This window comes from Cervus canadensis, chromosome 12, assembly GCF_019320065.1.
Source record: "Cervus canadensis isolate Bull #8, Minnesota chromosome 12, ASM1932006v1, whole genome shotgun sequence".
In the NCBI taxonomy this organism is placed as follows: Eukaryota; Metazoa; Chordata; class Mammalia; order Artiodactyla; family Cervidae; genus Cervus; species Cervus canadensis.
This window is the reverse complement of record NC_057397.1, coordinates 12,632,556-12,653,137: the sequence shown is the minus strand read 5'-3', so window position 1 is coordinate 12,653,137 and position 20,582 is coordinate 12,632,556. Positions and strand designations below refer to the sequence as shown.

General features: G+C 43.5%; 1 protein-coding gene and 1 long non-coding RNA gene across 13 annotated transcripts in view; one reads left to right on the top strand and one right to left on the bottom strand.

Annotated features, from left to right (window-relative positions):
- Positions 1–2: 2 nt before the first annotated feature.
- On the top strand, positions 3–12,060 carry LOC122451381. 2 transcript variants are annotated; one of them, XR_006272394.1, is made up of 4 exons: positions 3–295; positions 3,160–3,404; positions 7,817–7,925; positions 11,928–12,060. It is a non-coding gene; the product is annotated as an uncharacterized LOC122451381 (long non-coding RNA). The 2 variants fall into 2 exon arrangements; XR_006272395.1 differs by lacking the exon at positions 3,160–3,404.
- TBC1D31 (TBC1 domain family member 31) overlaps positions 8,167–20,582 on the bottom strand; it is a 78,989-nt gene continuing 66,573 nt past the window's right edge. For 10 of the 11 annotated variants that reach the window (XM_043484158.1, XM_043484163.1, XM_043484157.1 and 7 more), the window contains 4 exons: positions 19,987–20,181; positions 18,680–18,806; positions 10,466–10,561; positions 8,167–8,515 (listed from right to left, as the gene is read on the bottom strand). In XM_043484158.1, coding sequence (XP_043340093.1) covers positions 8,382–8,515; positions 10,466–10,561; positions 18,680–18,806; positions 19,987–20,181 — 552 coding nt within the window. In that variant the 3' untranslated portion in view covers positions 8,167–8,381. The remainder of the gene's footprint in view (positions 8,516–10,465; positions 10,562–18,679; positions 18,807–19,986; positions 20,182–20,582) is intronic. The other variant, XM_043484155.1, reaches the window with a different exon arrangement.

Genomic DNA, 20,582 nt, shown 5'->3' with positions numbered 1-20,582 from the left:
GCTCAGGTAAGGTGGATCTTTGGAGTCCACCATCTTCTTGGTTTGGTGGCTTTCTGAATAAAGCCGCTATTCCTTGTCCTAGCAACTCCTCTCTCCATTTATTGGCCTGCCTTGCCTTGCCACTCATGGCGAGCTGGCAGTTGGGGATTTTGCGGGTAAGGCCCTAGCAGCTGGCAAGACCACTTGCCCTGAGGCTCTTCCTTCAAAACTCCCCAAAGCCGCACTGGTTGTTCCAGCGCTGGGTAGTTGGAGCAAGGAATCAATATTTGGGAGCAGACAGGCTCCAAATAGTAAGGTAAGTCTCTCTGAGGGTGTGTACAGTTGGGAACTTTATTTCTTCTCCTTTGGGGGCTTTTTCTCTGGAATAAGCCAATTTGTCTTGTCTTTGAGTGGGATACCCTGTTGGAGAGAGGAAAGAATTGGACTTCTGCCTAATTTGTGAACCAGTTCATTTGTTTCTTTGGATGCTAGCCTTTATGTATGCAGTTTGTGTTTTGCTTGTCTTTAATTCCTTTTTTTTTTTTTTAATTTTGCTAAGTGGGGTCTCAGTTGGGGCACTCAGGATCTGTAGTTGCTGACCAGGGATCGAACCCCAGCCCTCTGCATTAGGAGCTCAGAGTCTTAGCCATTGGATAACCAGGGGAAGTACCTGTCTTGGATTCTTTAATGTGTTTGTTTGGCTGGTCCCGGTCTTACAGCACGCAGGATCTTTGATCTTCTTGCTGCACGTGGGATCCTTAGTTGTAGCATTCAAACTCTTAGTTGCAACAAGCGGGCTCTAGTTCCCTGACCAGGGATTGAATCCAGGCCCCATGCATTGGGAGCATGGAATGTTTTTGATATTTGGACAGACTTTCCAAAGATCAAAATCTAAATGAAGTTCATTCAGCCACTATCTAACTTTGAGGTTTTCCGAAGTATCCCTGGAACTCCTAAAATTATGTGTCTCCATCTCGGAGAGAGGATTATTAAACTTATTAGGCTTATTTGGTGTGTTAAATCACTCGGGAAGCATTGTCAGATAAGTGGTGGTAAAACTTCTTACTTTGTATTGTATGGGTAAACAATTATTATTTAATAACATACACATCTTAGAAATTATATGGAACTCCTACAGTTCTGGTGTGTGCTAGTAAATGATATCAGACATAATTTTAGTAATTATCTTATACTGTATGTCACAGCAGTAACCATGTTTCTTTTCAATTGCATTGTAATTTGACTGATGCCAAAGCAAAAAGGCATCCCTTAGGTAAGCAATTGCTATTTATGGTTCTATGGTGGCTTTTGAAGGACTCTATAGCTATTTTGTGAAGAAGCAGGGAAGAATGATGAAATCTTTTATGTGCAAGCATTTGTGCTATTACATTAGGGGAAGTAAGAAAAGGAAGGGAATGAAAAAGAGAGTGAGGATATGTTGCTTCAGACTTTAACTCCTCCAGGTGAGCTAGCTGTCCTAGACACTCTGGCCTTTATGCCAATATATCTACCCCTGCTGGTGGCTCAGTGGTAAATAACCCACCTGACAATGCAGGAGCCATGGGTTCGGTCCTTGAGTCAGGAAGATCCCCTGGAGAAGGAAATGGCAACCCACTCCAGTATTCTTGCCTGGAAAATCCCATGGACAGAGGAGCCTGGTGGGCTATAGTCCCTGGGATTGCAAAGAGTCAGATATGACTTAATGACTAAATAACAGCAATCCAACCCTTCCGTCACCTTCCATGCCTGTCTAGACTCAATTCCTGACCCTAGGGCTCTGGGGCTCAGGACTTCCCCTTCTTCTAGGACTCAATTAGAAAAGCCTGTGTTAGTGTCTGGGGCACAGGAACTTGGCTTGGTGTCATCATCTAAGACCCAACAGGGCATCCAATTTGGGCCAAGAGCCGTTCCCTGGGCAGGGCAATTTTCATTGCCATTATCTCATATAGGGAGCTAAATGCAGATGACTTACCAGCTGCGTTTGTCAGATTTGTTTAGTTGGAAAGATCACAATCCTTCTTTATAGAGAGGATTCTCTATGCTTGAAGCTACAGTATGCCTGAAACTAGCATGATATTGTAAATCAACTATTCTTCACTTTAAAAAACAGAAAAACAAGAGATTTTGAATCTGGGGATGAGTCTGTGTATGTTAGTCACTCAGTCATATTTGACTTTGTGTGACCCCTTGGACTGTGTAGCCCACCAGGCTCCTCTGTCTATGGAATTCTCCAGGCAAGAATACTGGAGTGGGTTGTCATTCCCTTCTCCAGGGGATCTTCCCAACCTAGGTATTGAACTTGCATTGCAGGCAGATTCTTTATCATCTGAGCCACTAGGGAAGTCCAGCGATGAGTTCAGGTTTGGAAAATGGGGGACAGGCAAGACTCTCCATTGTGGTGATGTAATCTAGCAGGACTCCATGGCGCCTTCCTGAGATGGACTTTCCATGTCCTCTGCTTGCTTCTTCTTCCTTTTTTTTTTTTTTTGTCATTTTAAAAGAATCATTTTCAGCAACCTAGATGCCCATCAGCAGATGAATGGATAAGGAAGCTGTGGTACATATACACCATGGAATATTACTCAGCCGTTAAAAAAAGAATTCATTTGAATCAGTTCTAATGAGATGGATGAAACTGGAGTCCATTATACAGAGTGAGTAAGAAAGATAAAGAGTATACAGAGTAAGCCAGAAAGATAAAGAACATTACAGCATACTAACACATATATATGGAATTTAGAAAGATGGTAATGATAACCCTATATGCAAAAAAGAGACACAGAAGTACAGAACAGACTTCTGAACTCTGTGGGAGAAGGTGAGGGTGGGATGTTTCGAAAGAACAGCATGTATATTATCTATGGTGAAACAGATCACCAGCCCAGGTGGGATGCATGAGACAAGTGCTCTGGCCTGGTGCACTGGGAAGACCCAGAGGAATCAGGTGGAGAGGGAGGTGGGAGGGGGGATCGGGATGGGGAATACGTGTAAATCTATGGCTGATTCATATCAATGTATGACAAAACCCACTGAAATGTTGTGAAGTAATTAGCCTCCAACTAAACCCACCCCCCCAAAAAAAAACCAAGTAAAAAACTTGTGTTTATAAGACAAGTAAAAAAAAAAAATAATAATAAATAAATAAAAGAATCATTTTCTCTGCTTTCTTCTTATTTGTAGAAAAACTTTACCTCCCCCAGTTCAAAGAGTGAATTTAATTGGAGAAGTGAGAAAACACAGAATTAAAGGAAAACAGTCAAGCAAGACAAATCGTGGGTCCATTAGACAAATGCAACGACCTTTAGCTCCCCATCAGAGGCCATAGATAACAATGAGTCAAAGTTTTTGAGCTGTTCAGCAGATGCTGAAAGCCCCAGCAGGTGGAAGAGTTAACTGTATGCTGCCCACAAGCACAAAAAACCCAGGTAGGTTGGAACCAGAAGGTTGAGGTTACTCCTGATTACCTCACCACCAACCAATCAGAAGAATGTCCTGATTGGTAACAGGGTTGTGGGGTAAGCTGATCATATATCCCACAACCCTCTCCCTCACCCCGTATTTAAAACCGTTCCCTGAAAGCTACGGGGGGAGTTCAGGCCTTTAGAACATTAGCTGCCTAGACTCCTTGCCTGGTGCCTTGCAATAAGCACTGTGCTTTCCTTCACCACAGCCTTGTGTGGATAGATTGACTTTACTGCATGCAGGTGAGTGGTGGACCCGATTTTGGTTCAGTAACAATGACTCAAATCTGGTTTGGGGCCACCAGATCTTAAGATTTCCTGTTAGATATATCAAGCAATATTTAGTAGGCTTCTTATCTGTTTCATTCTTGGGGAAAACATAATCTCTGATAGCCAAGAATCACTTAATACTTCTTCTCTGCTGCCTGCAGCTATAAATGGTGATCTTGGTGGCTCAGACAGCAAAGAATCTGTTGCAGTGTGGGAGACCCCGGTTTGATCCCTGGGTTGGGAAGATCCCCTGGAAAAGGGAATGGCTACCCACTCCAGTATTCTGGCCTGGAGAATTCTATAGACAGAGGAGCCTGGTGGGCTATAGTCCATGGGGTCCCAAAGAGTTAGACACAATTGAGCGATTAGCACTTGGCAGTTAAGCTGCTATCACTTGGCCTCTGCTTCATGAATCCATCCCATCATCCCCACTGAAATTAGGAAGCATATTAGTAGGCATCTTTTTAAAAAAATTAATGTTATTTTTGGCTCACTGGGTCTTCGTTGCTGTGCATGGGCATTTTCTAGTTGCAGCTAGTGGGGGCTACTCTTCATTGCCGTGGGCTCTGGCTTCTTATTGTGGTGGCTTCAGTAGTTGTGGTATGGGGCTTAGTTGCCCTGAGGCATGTGGGGCCTTCCTGGACCAGGGATCAAACCTGTGTCCCATGCATTGGCAGGTGGATTCTTAACCACGGGACTACTAGGAAGGTCCAACAGGCATCTCTTGTCACAGAGTTTTCCAAATTTTCAGGTACTCCCTTCACTCAGTGTCTTAAGAAGGAAGTGTCTTTAGGGCTGAGCAGGAAGCTGGGAGGAAAGTGAAGTTGGTGTGTGATAGATCCACTCCTCTGTTGGTGCCTTTCTGTAGCTTCATCTACATCACACTAGGGAAATTCTGGCATCTCCGAGTGGTTAAGGAGGCCAACACTGAAGCCATTATTCTGTCAAGCAACCAGGTAAGCTGTTAGAGATGCTTTCAGTTGCACGAGAGTGCCCGTGATCCATTCATGGTCTGTGAGCTCCAAATGCCCTCTTCAGTGCGGGCCCTGCAACCGTGGATGGGACCCTTTCTGCGCGTCTCCTGTGTGCACCGTGGTAGGCTGCCAGTAGAGGGCGCTGGAGGACACTGCGGAAGGAATGGGGCTTCTCTTTCTGGCTCAAGAGGTGCTGCTTGCTTTATTCTGGTTTTCTGCTTTGTGGTCCTGCGCAGGTGCAGTGTGTGGGGACACCCAGTGCTGCCCTGTCCAGCCGTGTGCCCGGAGCCCACAGTCTCTTAGGGACTTCACAGCCCAGCCTGATGACTGCTTTGCTGTAGTCTTCCTTGGCATGTTCCGTTCTGGTGCCAGAAGCAGCACCCTGGCCTGCCCTTAGCACCTGGTCTCCAGCCTTGGTTTGTGGGTTCCCCAGCGGGTGGTTCCCCATTGTCCCCAGCAGGGGCCCTTGGCCTTCCTTTGTCAATAGAAATTGATGAGGACAGACAAGAACTTCCGGCCAGGCTTTACTGGGGCCCCTGCTGCAGCAGGAGGGGGTAAAAACAGGGTCCCTCGCGTGCTCCCTGAGATGGGTGGTGAGCTTATTCCTTTCACGGGGTGAGGGTAGGGGTGGGTCCAGGGGTCAGGCCACAAGGGTGGCTGAGGTGGTTTGCCTGCCCGTCTGGCAGTGCTGTGCTTAGGGGACACGTGCCGTACCCTGCTTTGTCTCCTGACACCCAATTTTTGCTCTCAGCTCTCAGAAGGGGCAGTTGGGTTTTGCTGGTCTTTTTGTATCTTGTCCATAATTTGTCCCAGCTGTGCATGTGTGCTAAGTCGCTTCAGTCATGTCCAGCTCTTTGCTTTCCTTCCTATACAGTCTGAAAATCCTGAATAAATGTCAAAAAGAATTCACTGAGTCAACAGTATTAAAACTCTTAAGCGTGCACCATTTCCTACATTGCCAGAAGCGTAAAGGGATGTTGTGCTGTCACTGCAGTTGTCTGACTCTGTACGACCCTATGGACTGTAGCCACCGCCCCCTCCCACCCCCCAGGCTCCTCTGTCCATGGGATTCTCCAGGCAAGAACACTGGAGTGGGTTGCCATGCCCTCCTCCAGGGGATCTTCCCAACTTAGGGATCGAACCCACATCTCTTACGTCTCCTGCATTGGCAGGTGGGTTCTTTACCACTAGCGCCACCTGGGGAGCCCCCAAATGTGCTTGCACACAGTTATTTTGAGTCCCTTACAGCTTCTTTCTATTTTGTTGATGGAGACGTTTGTCCAGGGGCAAGCACTGCAGCACAGGGTCTGGGTCCCAGCCTGTCTTACTGGACCCTCCCCTTCCCAACATGGCCATTGCTGGCCAGGCCACACACCGCTGACAGCACTCAGGGTCCTGACTCCCCATGAGCGTTCACTCCGCAGCCTTGGAGCACCTGCACCCCAGAGACTTACTCTGTTGCCTGGGTGGGCACATGGGCCAGCTCTGGGCTGGGCGGCCCACCAACCCTTCTGCTGTCGTGTGTCTGAACCTGAGCCTTGGGGAGAGAGGGGTCTCTTTCTGAGCTTGCCCTTCTTTGGGCACTTTCTCAGCCCTAGGTACCCTTGAGTATTTAAAAAAATATATTTGGCTGCGCTGGCTCTTATTAATAGTTGCCATACTCAGGATCTTCGTTACCACGTGTGCTATCTTTCAGTTGGGGCATGCAAACTCTTAGTTGTGGCACATGGAATCTAATTCCCCAACCAGGAATCAAACCGGGGCCCCTTGCATTAGATGCTCAGAGTCTTAGCTGCTGGACTACCAGGGAAGTCCTTCCTTTGGCATTTATATAGTATCAGTTTAGACTTCTGTTCAAATGATCTGGTTTATCTCCTGATTGGACTTAACGCTGATCTGAGATGAATCATTAAGAATGTTAAGCGCACCCACATTATTAAGTTAAGCCTTTGCCAGTCTTCATAGTTATTACTACTGTTAATGGTCAAAGTGGAGTCACTGTGGAAAGGCCTTGGCAAATGTTCAAATCTTGCTCAACATCAGAGAATTCATACCAGAGAGAAGCCATGTGAATGCAATAGATGTGAAAAGGTATTTAACCAAGTCAATAACGTATTCGTCACCGTTGAACCCATGCTGGACTCTTTAAGTGGAGTCGACATGGAGAGGAATTTAGCTGAAGGCCTGCATTTCTCCAACCAGAAAGAAACCCTGTGAATGTGATATGAAAAGGTCTTTAGGAACTGCTTTTCTCCAGCTAACTCAGAGGAGTACTGGAGAAAAGCTTTGTGAATGTAGCCAGTGTGGAAGAATTTTAGCCAAGCTCAGTCTTCATTCAATTCCCAGAGAATTTATATTATGAAGGAACTAGGGTCAGGTTGAGGATAGACTGTCAAGAGACAGGAAGAGATAATAAAAAATTTACTTCATTAAATGTGATAACCTTTGAAATGACAACCAAACCCACACGACTGAAGAGACTCAGCCAAGTATCTGAACTCTGCTAAGCCAGTGACTTTATCAAGATTATTATTGGGAGAATCGTAGGCTTAGAGAAAACCGGAAGCAGGAATGTATTAACTTTATGTGATTGAATGTATAACTCACCTTCACTGGATGAACAGAAACTTCTTGAAGAAGTTTAAAATATTATAAAAGAGGACTATGTGTAGTTTGCAAAATCAGTGAGTGGATGTAAATTCTAGTAAAAGAGGACTTGAAGTAGAGGTCAGAAACGCAATAACCAGCTAATTCTAGTTGGCAGAATCACAGTATTTAGAAGTCGAATGCTGTTGGCGAGGTAGAGAGTCCTCACCTAAAGTTCCCATCACACCCAAAATATTTTATGTCCTGTGATTTTGTTGTCACACACACCAGCCTGGACCATGAGGGCACGTTTGCACCTACTTGAAAACAGACAGAAAGATAATGAGGCTGACAAGGTGCTCCTGGGAATCCAGTGCCTTGCACAGTGATGGGATATTATCTGAGGACTTTGGACAAAAGAGAGCATTTGGTTTATCATAAGGTTATACTTTGTGCAAAAAAAAAAAAAACTCTTCTGTACAGTGCGCTGTATGTTAAGCACTATACCAGGAACCTGACCGTGTGCTATTTCTATGCTCCTTTCAGAAATGGGTTCAGGGAACTAATCTGCCAGCCAAGATGATGAAGCCGGGAGCAGCCGTGCTGCGGAGCTGAGTCGGTGCCCTGCGGAGCGCAGAGACAGCGGCCGGGGGCGGTGAGTGCGGTGGGGTCACCGGTGAGGGGCGCCCAGCTTCTGGGGACGGAGGGGCCGCGGGGCGGGCCTTCCTCACTGCTCGTGCTCTGGAGCTGCTGCTGAGTTCAGGTCCTGGGTGCACAGCTGTTGAGATGCTGTCCTGTTCTGTATTTCTCCATTTATCCTTAAAATAAAACCTCATCAACTTAAGCCCCTGAGGTTCATGCTGGTCCCTGCAACCTGAAAGGGCCTCATACAAAGCTTTAAAAGCTTCAAATATTTTTTTATTGTGAAAAGTATAATAAGCCATTTACAAGTCCCAAAGCACCAGAATTAAGAACACATAATTTTTATACACACATTTTTCATACAAAAGGTTGATCTTTATAGGCATTTAAAATAAATAATCTGAAAATCAGCAGCACTGATTGCAAAATAAGTATCTTGCTCTCTGACTGTCTCAAGGTGACCAGCCTCCTATGTGGCCAAAAGGTGAGGCGTTTGACACCTGTTCTGAGCCTGGGTGGCGAGTCTCTGGCGGAGGTTCCTCACTCTCTCCATGAGATCCTGTTCCATGGCGTCCCAATGCATTTTTCTCTGGTTTAATGAAACTTGAAAACAAAATTTAAAATTAACAATAGTTTGAGCAATGGTATAGCGTTTAAAGATAAATATGTTGCAAAGACCAATAATGAAATGAATATTCTAAACCAAATTTCTTACATGGAAAAGCCTAAGGTATTACCCGGTTCTATGAAGTTCCATTTACAAGTCAAATATTTGGTGGATTGAATGAATGCTATTAGAGAAGTTATTTGCTTTTGGTTATCTTTTTTTTTTTTTTTTCATTTGGGAATATAGATTAACTTTTATATCAGGAGGAAAGCTTGTCTAAGAGAGAATCTGAGTTTTTTACAATAGTAAGTTTCTTCACCATGGTGTTTATTGTAATGAGAAAATTCCAGGGTGCCAAAATTAATAGTGAAATATACACCATGACCACTTTCTAATGATTCAATATATAAATCAAGTACTTTTTACAATGACCAACACAAGGCAAGTCCAGAATCAAGCTTAGAACATTACAATGTGTCTAAGTGTAACAGCCCTTTCATGTTGATTTAGAGGGGTAGTAAATCCTGGAATTCAATAAAGAAGCAACTTAAAAACATACTTCTCTGAAACTTAGTTACATACCCAAAGAGCTTCAATTTCTGAAAACTGTTTTCCCCCAAGGAATAAAACATTTATGCTTTTTCATTTTGTTGCCAAGTAAGAAACTTGCCGAATGTCAACTCGATTTTGAAGTTTAGAATATCTAGTTAAAAATTCTGATGTGTTGGAGTAGAGAACAGTTGAGAATCTTCTATACTTTCATCTGCCTTATGCATGACTTTTGGTTAATTTCATATCCTGACACAGTGTTTAGAGATGCACATGAGTATGTATGTTAGTGAATGTATTTTATACCCTACTGGAACTCATGACTTGTTGTTAGGTATATTTTTTATAAAGCTGGTCTTTTGGGGACATCCTATAAAAATCTGTTCTCCTAAAAGAACTCAAAGGACCTTGTGAAGTTCTGCTTCATTTATATGACAGTTTTATTGAAGAAGTTGGTTGAAGAGTCTGAGTTTCCTGTCCTCTCCCCTCCTTTTAAAAACAAATCAAGTCCTTTACTGGGGAAACTGTTAGCTGCTTTATGGGCTAACGCTTTGACTGCATTTCTGTAAGATGTTTGTTTCCATTCCATCCCATCCCTTCCAGAAATAAACAAAAAGCTCCAGTGAATCAAGTCAAGGGATCAAAGGCAACTCATCAGCACAGAGCCCTTTGCCCTGAGCGGTTCTGAGCAAGCTGGCCCCGCAGTGCATCTTGGAGTGCATAGCAGACTCTTGTTTCCAATGGTTGCTGGAGGCACCTCCGCCCAGAAGAGTCGAGAAAATTCAAACATGGAACAGCTTTGAGAACTAATCCTGAGATTTTCTTTTCACAAGGATGTAAAAAAATAGTTATGAATACCATTAATTTAGTCAGTGAGAGACTTCTATCAGCGCCTCCAGCTATGTTTTGGGCAGCAGTGCTGGTGCTGAAGAAACAGAGTTGCATTAATGATATCTGGCAAACTTTCCTTCCTTGGGGTTTGGTCTGACCCAGTTTTTCCCCAGCTGGAAACTTGAGAATCTTGCTGCTTCCACTTTAGGATTTCCATGGTCAGTACCCTGGGAAACTGGTCTCAATGTGCTGTAAAGATAATCTAAGCCACAATCTTGCCTTGTTATTGTTTAGTCGCTGAGTCGTGTCTGACTCTTTGCGACCCCAATGGACTGTAACCTGCCAGGCTCCTCTGTCCATGGGATTCTCCAGGCAGGAATACTGGAGTGGGTTGCTATTTCCTTCTCCAGGGGATCTACCTGACCCAGGGATTGAACCCATGTCTCCTGGGTTGGCAGCAGGATTCTTTACCACTGAGCCACCTGGGAACCCCCAAACCCCCACTATTGCTTAAACATTGCTAAATCTAACATGATAGGAGACATCTTTCTTGTTCATTGACTTACTCTGTGTCAAGGACTCCATTTCAGAAATGTCATTTAATTGTGAGGTTCTAGGCAGACAGCCTGAGGCGACCTGTTCATCTCGGCACTTGGGTACTACTGTTATAAAAGTGGGAAAAAAATGAAAGAGTGGAGTGTATAGAAAGCCTTGATTAATTCCAAATGGTCCCTAGTAAATTAAAGTTGCCAAGGATAAAAAGTCCCTTACTTTTCTGCTTTGGGAAGAATGCTGTCACCATTCAAAAGGCAAGCAAAGTGCAGTTACTGAGAGTTAAAAGCTGAACTGAAAGTAAAGTACTTAAAAAAAAAACCACCTTTTGCCGGGCCTGCCGGCTAGATGAACAGGTCGAGGACGCAATCACCAGAGCACCTGAGAAATAAAAGACTAGGAAAGATGGGGTTGAGAGGGACGGAGTCAGCTTGTGACTGATTCCGACGACTTTATTGAGGGGTAACATACATATATATACTAACAGGATTCACCAAATTTTAGATCAAAGACTTGCATACGTGCAGAACTGCAGATACTAGTTTTAGCTCAGGAGTCTTATCTTAACTCCAGCAGAGCATGGCACCAGCGTCTTACAATCAGGTAAAGACTACCTAGACATAAGCCATTCACAGGAGCCCGATAATCTTATCAGAGTCAGGAAAATGGGCAAATGGTGGCTGCAGCGATTTCCTTGAGGGAGGTGAGAAAGGCCAATTTGCACTTTAACAAATCAGGGGTGGCGGGACAGAGAGGGACCTTTTGATCTCTCTCAGGGCCAAGAAGGGGCCTGAGCAGTCAGGCCGGCTCCCCGCAACCTTTAGCGAAAACAAAAAACCAACAGACAACTGAAAAATACAGGTGCTAGGTCAGAGATCCCAAACAACTGCTGGGAGAGACTATGAAACGTGGTTAGCAAGCCTTTCTTGAGGACAACTGGGAGCTGATCACTGTCGGCTTTACCCAAGGGGACCTGATCACAGGCCACAGCAGACCAGACGCAGCGACGGGCAAGTTTCACCCGGGCTTCTTAGGACTGGGAAGCATGGCAGCATCCCACATCTAACCAGCGCCTCCTGTTTTTTTTATCCTCATCCTTTAGTTTTGTTTTTGCTGTCTCCTAACTCCTACAGCTTTACATCCAATAAGATATCAGGGTCTTTATTTTTTTCATCCTAACGTCGCTTAGGACACCCCTTCCTTTCTATTCCCGTCACTAGGGTCCAAGCCTCCACAAGTCGGACCCAGAATGCTCGGGTCACACAGACTCAGCAAGATGATGCTGCCTTTACCTGGGCTCAAGAACTTCAGCTAATGGTTTCAACTCATAGTTTTAGCTCAATGAGTCTTTACGATCATGTGTGTGCATGCTAAGTCGTGTCGACTCTTTGCAACCCCAACTGGAGCAGGTTGCCATTTCCTTCTCTAGGGGATCTTCCCAACCCAGGGATCTAACTCCTGTCTTCTGCATTGCAGGCGAATTCTTCACCACTGAGCCACCTGGGACATGTGGAAGCCCAAGACAATGGATTACCAAATGACTAATTTGAACTGGTGTCAGGGAATAGAATATGAGTTATCTTCAAGTAATTGAAGGGCTATCATGTAGCAGAAGTAGTAAGTGCATTCTCCAGAAGAGTTTAACTGTAGTTGATTTACACTGTATTAGTCTCAAGTGTACAGCAGAGTGATTCAGTTGTGTATTCTTTTTCATAGTCGTCTATATTCTGGGTTATTACAAGATACTGAATACAGTCCCCTGTGTCATATGGTAGGTCCTTATTTCATGTACAATATTGTGTGTATCTGTTAATCCCACACTAATTTATCCTTCTCCCCCTGCTTCCCCCTTTGCTAACTGTAAGTTTGTTTTCTGTGAGTCTGTTTGTAAATAAGTTCATTTGTATCATTTTTTTAGATTCCACATGTGACTGATATATTTGACTTTCTCTGGCATATTTCACATGGCATGATAATCTCTGTGTCCATCCATATTGCAGCAAATGGTGTCATCCTTTTTCAAGGCTGAGTAGTATTCCATTGTATACATGTATCACATCTTCTTTACCCATTATCTGTCAATGGACATTTAAGTTTGCTTCTGTGTCTTGGCTATCGTGAATAGTGCTGCAATGAACAATGGGGTGCATGTGTCTTTGAATTTGAATTTCTGTCTTTTCTGGATATGTGCCCAGGACTGGAACTGCTAGACCATATGGTAATTCTATTTTCAGTTTTTTAAAGGTACCTCCACACTGTTCTCCATAGTGGTTGCACCAATTTACCTTTCCATCAGTTATGTAAGAAGGTTCCCTTTTCTCCACACCCTCTCCAGTATTTTTTAAGAGACTTTTTTTGATGGCCATTCTGACCAGAGAATGGGCTTCCCTTGTGGCTCAGCTGGTAAAGAATCCGCCTGCAATGCAGGAGACCTGGGTTTGATCCCTGGGTTGCGAAGATCCCCTGGAGAAGGGAAAGGCTACCCACTCCAGTATTCTGGCCTGGAGAATTCCACTGACTCTATAGTCTGTGGGGTCGAAAAGAGTCGGACACGACTGAGTGACTTTCACTTCAATGACCAGAGAACAGTTTTTAATCAGAAGATTTACAAAAAGAAGAGCAGATTCAACTATATATATAAGGAAGGAACAACTTTTAAATAAAATAATGGTAGAAAATGGAATAGGGTAATGAGCTCACAGCTGTTAGTCTCCTGGCAGAGGCTGGGCAGCTACTACTGCAGAGATGACTCACGTATCAGATCCTGCCAAGTCTGAGTTCGCACAGCTCCTTGTCCCTCATCTGTCCTCCCCAGCTCATCCTGCCCACAGCTGCTTAATTCATCCTTCCAAAGGGCTGGGTTATAAACACGGAGGGGCCAATGGTTCCCTCCTTTGCTTATAGCAATATTTCAAACAATGCTGAGCAGATTCACCTGTAAAACTTTAAAACAAAAATCTAGCTTTCCAGTTTCTACCTTAGATCTATGAAATTAAATCACCATTGGTGAGGCCCTGAACATGTATTTTTTTTTGAATATGTATTAAAAAAAAAATTGTTTTGGCTGGCTGGGTTTTAGCTGCTGCGTGGGCCCTTCTCTAGTTGCGGTGCCTGGCGCACGGCCTCTCGTTGCGGAGCGCGGGCTCCAGGGCGTGTGGGCTCAGGGGCTGGGTTCCCGGGCTCTAAAGCGCAGCCTCAGTAGTAATGGCACACGGGCTTAGCTGCTCCACGGCACGTGGGATCTTTCTGGTCCAGGGATCAAACCTGCATCTCCTGTGTTGGCAGGGGGATTCTTTACCACTGAGTCACCAGGGAAGTCTGTGAATATGTATTTTTTAAAAAAACAATTTGAAAATAAATAAATAAAAAAACAATTTGTAATGCACCTAAAAAATTGCTGGTCACTTGCTAATTATAACAGAAAGGTAAAAGGTGAAAGTTCTTTTTTCTATACTTCTTGTACTGTAGCTTGCTTATTTCCTTCACTTAAGGTATTTATTTTAAAGCCCCAAAGGTGATTCTTATTATTTAAAATGATCTTGTTCTGAGGTGGTACTGCATGTACCACGCAAAATTCAAAAGGAACAAAAAGGAACAAACTAAATTTCCTTCCTTTCCATAACTGCATTCCTTGCCTGGGAGGGAAGCCCTGTTCTCGGTATTCCACAGGTCACTCTGCTGTCTGCCAGGCTGGTAAACAGGATGAAGCCCAACTGCTCAGCCTGACATTGAAAGTCCCTGTCACTCTCTCGAACCATCCTTGTACTGAAGCCCTCTGCTCCAGTTAGCCGAACCTGAATCACCTTGACAGGCAAGTTTCTGCCACTGATTAATTACGTTTAACAAGTTCTCTCTCAGACAAGGTGGTACTAGTGGTAAAGAATCTGTCTACCAATGTAGGAGACACAGGAGATGCGGGTTCGATCCCTGGATTGGGAAGATCCCCTGGAGGAGGGCGTGGCGACCCTCTCCAGTATTCTTGCCTGGAGAATCCCACGGACAAAGGAGCCTGGTGGGCTACCATCCATGGGGTCGCAAAGAATCGGACATGACTGAAGCAACTTTTATACAAGGATAGTTCATGGAGGCTTTAATTGGTGAATCCACAAAAACGGTAAGGGAAAATGGTGTGTGTCCATGTGTGTGTTCCTGAGAGAGATCCTTGGGGAAGCCTACAAACCATGAGGAGTTAGAAAATGGTATAATACAATGTTAGAACTGTAACAAAATTACAGATCACCTAGTCTATAATCTTCTCATTTTACAAATGAGGAAACACAAGGAAACACTTCCTACTAAACACAGATTAAACAGGAGTAAATAAACTAACCAGAAGGACCCAGCTTAGTGACTCTGGCTAAGTTTATTTAAGCCTTGTCTTCCTTTACCGTGAAGCTGGGACTAGGTGTTCATGTCACCTCACCATGAGATCCTCCCTCCCTGAAAGGTCCTCCCACTGCTCCAGGCTCCTCCCTTTTTCCAAGGCCCAGTCATTTTTAAAACCTGGTCCAATGGCTTTGCCTAGCCACCAGCATTTACTAATGTCATTAAAACAATAAATTTTGTTAAGATAATTCACTTACCACAAAATTCACCCCTTTAAAGGGTACGATGCAGTGTTTTTAGTACACTGAGGGTTGTGTAATCATCACCACTAATTCTAGAACACTTTCACCATCCCCAGAATAAACCCCGTATGCACTGGTAGCCCACTCCCCTACCCCTCCCACCTGCAAACCACTAACCCCCTTTTGCCTCTACAGATTTGCCTATTCTGGACTTCATGAAGAGAATCATATAACATGTGGCCTTCGTCTAGCTTCTTTAACTTAGTATAAGATTCTAAAGGTCCGTCCATTTTATAGCATGAATCAGTTAATTCCTTTTTATCACAAAATAAAATTCCATTGTATGGGCATACCAATTTATTTTATCCATTCCTCATTTGATGGGTATTTGGATTGTTTTTCCTTTTTTTGGCTATCATGAATATTGATGCTGTGGGCAATTCAGTATACAAGCTTTTGCAGGGATATATTTTTAGTTCTCTGGGTATGTATCTGGGAGTAGAACTGCTGGATCATATACAGTCTCTGTGTGTTTAACCTTTTGAGGAACTGCCAGACTGTTTCCCGAAGTGGCTGTGCACGTCACATTCCCACCAGCACTGCTCTGGTTTGGCTGGACCTTGCCCACAGCTGTTAATGGATTCAGTTCAGTTCAGTTCAGTCACTCAGTCATGTCCGACTCTTTGCGACCCCATGAATCGCAGCACACCAGGCCTCCCTGTCTATCACTAACTCCTGGAGTTTACCCAAACTCATGTCCATCGAGTCGGTGATGCCATCCAGCCATCTCATCCTCTGTCATCCCCTTCACCTTCTGCCCCCAATCCCTCCCAGCATCAGGGTCTTTTCCAATGAGTCAACTCTTCGCACGACGTGGCCAAAGTATTGGAGTTTCAGCTTCAGCATCAGTCCTTCCAATGAACACCCAGGACTGATCTCCTTTAGGATGGACTGGTTGGATCTCCTTGCAGCCCAAGGGACTCTCAAGAGTCTTCTCCAACACCACAGTTCAAAAGCATCAATTCTTCTGTGCTCAGCTTTCTTCACAGTCCAACTCTCACATGTTAATGGATTACATCAATGCTAACTGATCGTGAAGCTGCATCTCATTTTTAATTTTTTTCCCATTTAGTTTTGATTTGTATTTCCCTTGGGCTTCCCTGGTGGCTCAGAGGTTAAAGCGTCTGCCTGCAGTGCGGGAGACCTGGGTTTGATCCCTGGGTCGGGAGGATCCCCTGGAGAAGGAAATGGCAACCCACTCCAGTATTCTTGCCTGGAAAAATCCCATGGACGGAGGAACCTGGTAGGTCCACGGGGTCGCAGAGTCGGACACGACTGAGCGACTTCACTCACTCACAATGGCTAATTTAGGAAGATCCCCTGGAAGAGAGCATGGCAACCCACTCTAGTATTCTTGCCTGGAGAATCCCCGTGGACGGAGGAGCCTGGCGGGCTACAGTCCATGGTGTTGCAAAGAGTTGGATATGAGTGAAGCAACTTAGCATGCAAGTACAATGACTAATTTAAGCTGAACAGCTCTTCATATGTGTGTGGGCCATTTGAGTATCTTCTTTGGAGAACTGTTCAAATCTTTTGCTCATTACAAATCTGGATAATTTTATAAGACATTGCTATTCAGCTTCAATTTAAGTTTACGGGCCTGGGATTTTAGGGGCAGTGAGGGCCACTCATATTGTCCAGAAGGTTCTGTTTTCTGAGAAACAGTAAGAATTTCCTCCCCATTGCTAAGAGAGATTGGCACTAGGCAATATTTAAATAACCAGTCTGTTGTCGGCACACTTGCCTGTTTCCACTTCCCGTGCCTCCCTTCTAGCTCTGAGTGACAAACCAAAGCAAGCACCTGTGATCAAAATGCCATTTTCCTAATTACAGCCGATTATCCCCTGGTTTTAGGATTAAATGACATGGATTTAATTTCTACACCCTGATTAAGGCAATGATCAAATCCTTATACATAAGCCTTTTGAAGATGGATGATTATCAACCAAACTCTCTCTGATTGGTGAAACTTAAGGAGGCTGACAAAATGTAGGTGACAGAACAGGAAGACACCATGGAGGTGGAAGAGCCAAATGTAGGAGACTATGGATGCAGGCAGTAGTTCGCAGTTTCTTCCCTTTTACTGTCTCTAAATTCAGAGGTTCTTGAAAAGGCTCAATTGTTTTCTTCTAACGTAGGGGTCAGTGTGACGGGGTTAGGGAGTAAGGCAGCCCCAGAGGCTGGTATCTTCTACAAGCAGGTTTTAAACATAGCATGCCTAAGGGCTCTGAGTACTGTTTGAGACTAAACTCAAAAGCATGAGAGGTAATGAGGGGTTTCAAAAGCAGCCTAGTTAAATGAGCATGATAGCATCTAATCTCTATTTTTACTTTTCAAATTTGTGCACTACAAAAGTAATTAAGGTAATACACAGTTGCATTAGTCATAAGAGCCCTGAACTGGACACAACCCAATGTCCAGCAGTTAATGAATGGATAAATAAAACATGGAATACCCATACAGTGGACCATTACTCAGCATTAAAAAGGAACAAATTACTGATACCTGCTACAACATGGTTGAACCTCAAAACATTATCTAGGTGAAAGAAGTCAGATACAAAGGACCACATATTATATGATTCTATTTACATGAAATTTCCTCAACAGGTAAGTCTACAGAGACAGGTGTAGATTAGTGGTTGCCAGGGGCTGGGAGGAGTGACAGGAAATGGGTTATGACTGCAAATGGGTATGGGGTTATTGGGGGTGTTGAAAATGTTCTAGAGTTGATTGTGGTGATGGCTGCACCACTCTGAATATATTTAATATATGGTAATACAATACCATTGAATTGTATACTTTGTATAGGTGAATGGTATGGCATGTGAATTATATAGCAATAAGGCTGTTCTTTTAAAAAGTAATACATATACTTTTTATAAAAGACTGAAACAATATAAGGTATAGTAAAATAAATGTTCCCTGTATCTGTAGTTTTAGAATTTTAAGTTACAATTTTGATTTTTCATTGAATGCCACTAGTTGAAAAGTGAAAGTCGCTTAGTTGTGTCCGACTCTTTGTAACCCCATAGGCCCCATACAGTTCATGGAATTCCCCAGGCCAGAATACTGGAGTGGGTAGCCTTTCCCTTCTCCAGGGGATCCCCCAACCCAGGGATCAAATCCAGGTCTCCCGCATTGCAGGTAGATTCTTGACCAGCTGAGCCTCAAAGGAAGCCTTGCACCAAAACCTAACATTTGATTAGATCCTATAATGAGTTTCCTGGTGCTACTTTCATATACTGCTGTTCTGAGGACCAGTTATTGGCAAAGCACACTTTTTTTTAAACTAAAATTAACTAGATATAGCACTTTGGGAACAAATTATATTCTTGTATATTAAGGGGATGCCCAGGACCATGAAATCATGGAATAAGACAGAATTCTATAGGATGGTTGAGAAATTTTTCTTGGAGCTTTTTTTTTAAACAGCCTCATCTCCTCAGCCCAGTCTTCCTGACCAAAAAATAGTAACTAGTGATTATCTTTCAGCTGAGCAATAGTTTGACTAGAAGTGCCAAAACACATGTAAGGATTTATCCATGATAAGAGACCATATGAAATGAACGGACATATAATACTGGGAAGGAATGCTCACCTTTATCACACGGATGCTGAGCATCATGTATCTCTTTCTCTAGGAACCATCTTCTAGATGCATCTGAAAGAGCAGCAGTTTTCTTTTCTGATTTCAAATGAAAGTCTTTTTCTTCAGCTTCCTCCCACTAGATACAAATTAATGGGGAAAAAAAAAAAAGACATAAAGATTGTGCTAAATGCAAGTTCCTACAGTGAAATAAGCCTGTTTGTTTCCCTCTACTTGGTATTAGGTAATTTGGGTTCCTATCCTGACTCATTGGAAAAGACCCTGATGCTGGGATGGATTGGGGACAGGAGGAGAAGGAGACGACAGAGGATGAGATGGCTGGATGGCATCACTGACTCGATGGACATGGGTTTGGGTAAACTCCGGGAGTTGGTGATGGATAGGGAGGCCTGGCGTGCTGCAATTCATGGGGTTGCAAACAGTCGGACACGACTGAGCGACTGAACTGATCCTGGCTCAAGGCTGTTGAAGAACCTTGAGAGCAGAGGCACTTCTGACGTCCCTACCACTCAAAGCCTCAGTGCCACGTAAACATGTGGTCCCAGCTGTCACTGAAGTAATTCATTTCAGTACATTTCAGATCCCAGATATTCAGGGACTGAGGTGTTTTGGGTTTTGTTTTGTTTTTTTGAGTTTTTAAAATTAATGGGTGGAAAGGTGTCCTTGCGAATGAAAGACATACTCCAGAAAGTTGTGCAGAAAAATTGAAGGACGCAGTTTTCCTGATGATCTTGGAGACAGGATACGAACCCTGGACTGCCTACTCCAGACTTCTTCATGTGAAAAAGAAAAATATTTCTATCTTGCTTGTAGTTACAGTTATTTTGGGTTTTGTTACTAGTAGCTCTCTATGTATTTCCTAACTTTTCAAAGTCTTTTATGTTATTAGTATAAAAAATTCAGTGAATTAAAGTGCTAATATACAATGAGCCAGAACCAATACAGGAAGCTAGAAAGTTGAGACACTAATGTAACTTAGAAAGACACTCATTCTTGTCATGTCATTCTTCCATGTGTGCACGCCAAGCTGCTCAGTCCTGTCTGATTCTTTGCGATCCTGTGAACTGCAGCCTTCCAGGCTCCTCTGTCCATGGGATTCTCTAAGCAAGAATACTGGAGTGGGTTAGTCATTCTTAGGTGGCATCAATATTGGACTTTTCTGAGCAATACCTATTAAAATTAGATCATCTTTAAGATCTTTTCAAACAAAAATTATTTGGTTTGATGCTTTTGCCACTTGATTACATACTATCTCAAGATTTAAATAATTAACAAGAAGTTGATAACATCATTCTTACCTTTTTAGCTTCCCCTTCCATCATGGCGTTTAATACTTCCATTTCTTTCTTCCTGTTTTTCCGAAGGAGTTTAGCTATTTCTTGGTAACATTCATTTCGGTGTAGATCACTGCACCTTTGTTTATGTAAAGCTTGAATTCGCCAGTCAGTATTTAGACATGCTTGTTCCGCTTTCGCCAAATTTTCTTCAATTAACTAAGAATTCGTAAATTTCAGAAAGAAGATCAGACTTGACTACATAAAATACGGTACGTCCATTCAGTGTCTCCAAGTGTCCAGTACAGATGTTCACAATCCTGGCTGCATATTAGCATCACCTCAGTGTTTGTTTATTTATTTATTTTTCACCTCAGTGTTTAAAACAAACCAATGTCCAAGCTCCAGCACAAACCAACTAAATTGATCTCTGGAGCAGTTGGATACTGGTACTTCCAGAGCATTCTCCAGGGGGTTCTAACATACAGCCAAGGTTGAGAACTTCTAGGCTAAGGGGCAGGGAGAATTAAACAATTTCCATGTTTTAATCTTTTGAAAAGGAGTCAGAAGAACTTATCTAACAGACTGGACAAAAGCCTGTAAGGAAAAAAGGTAGGGGG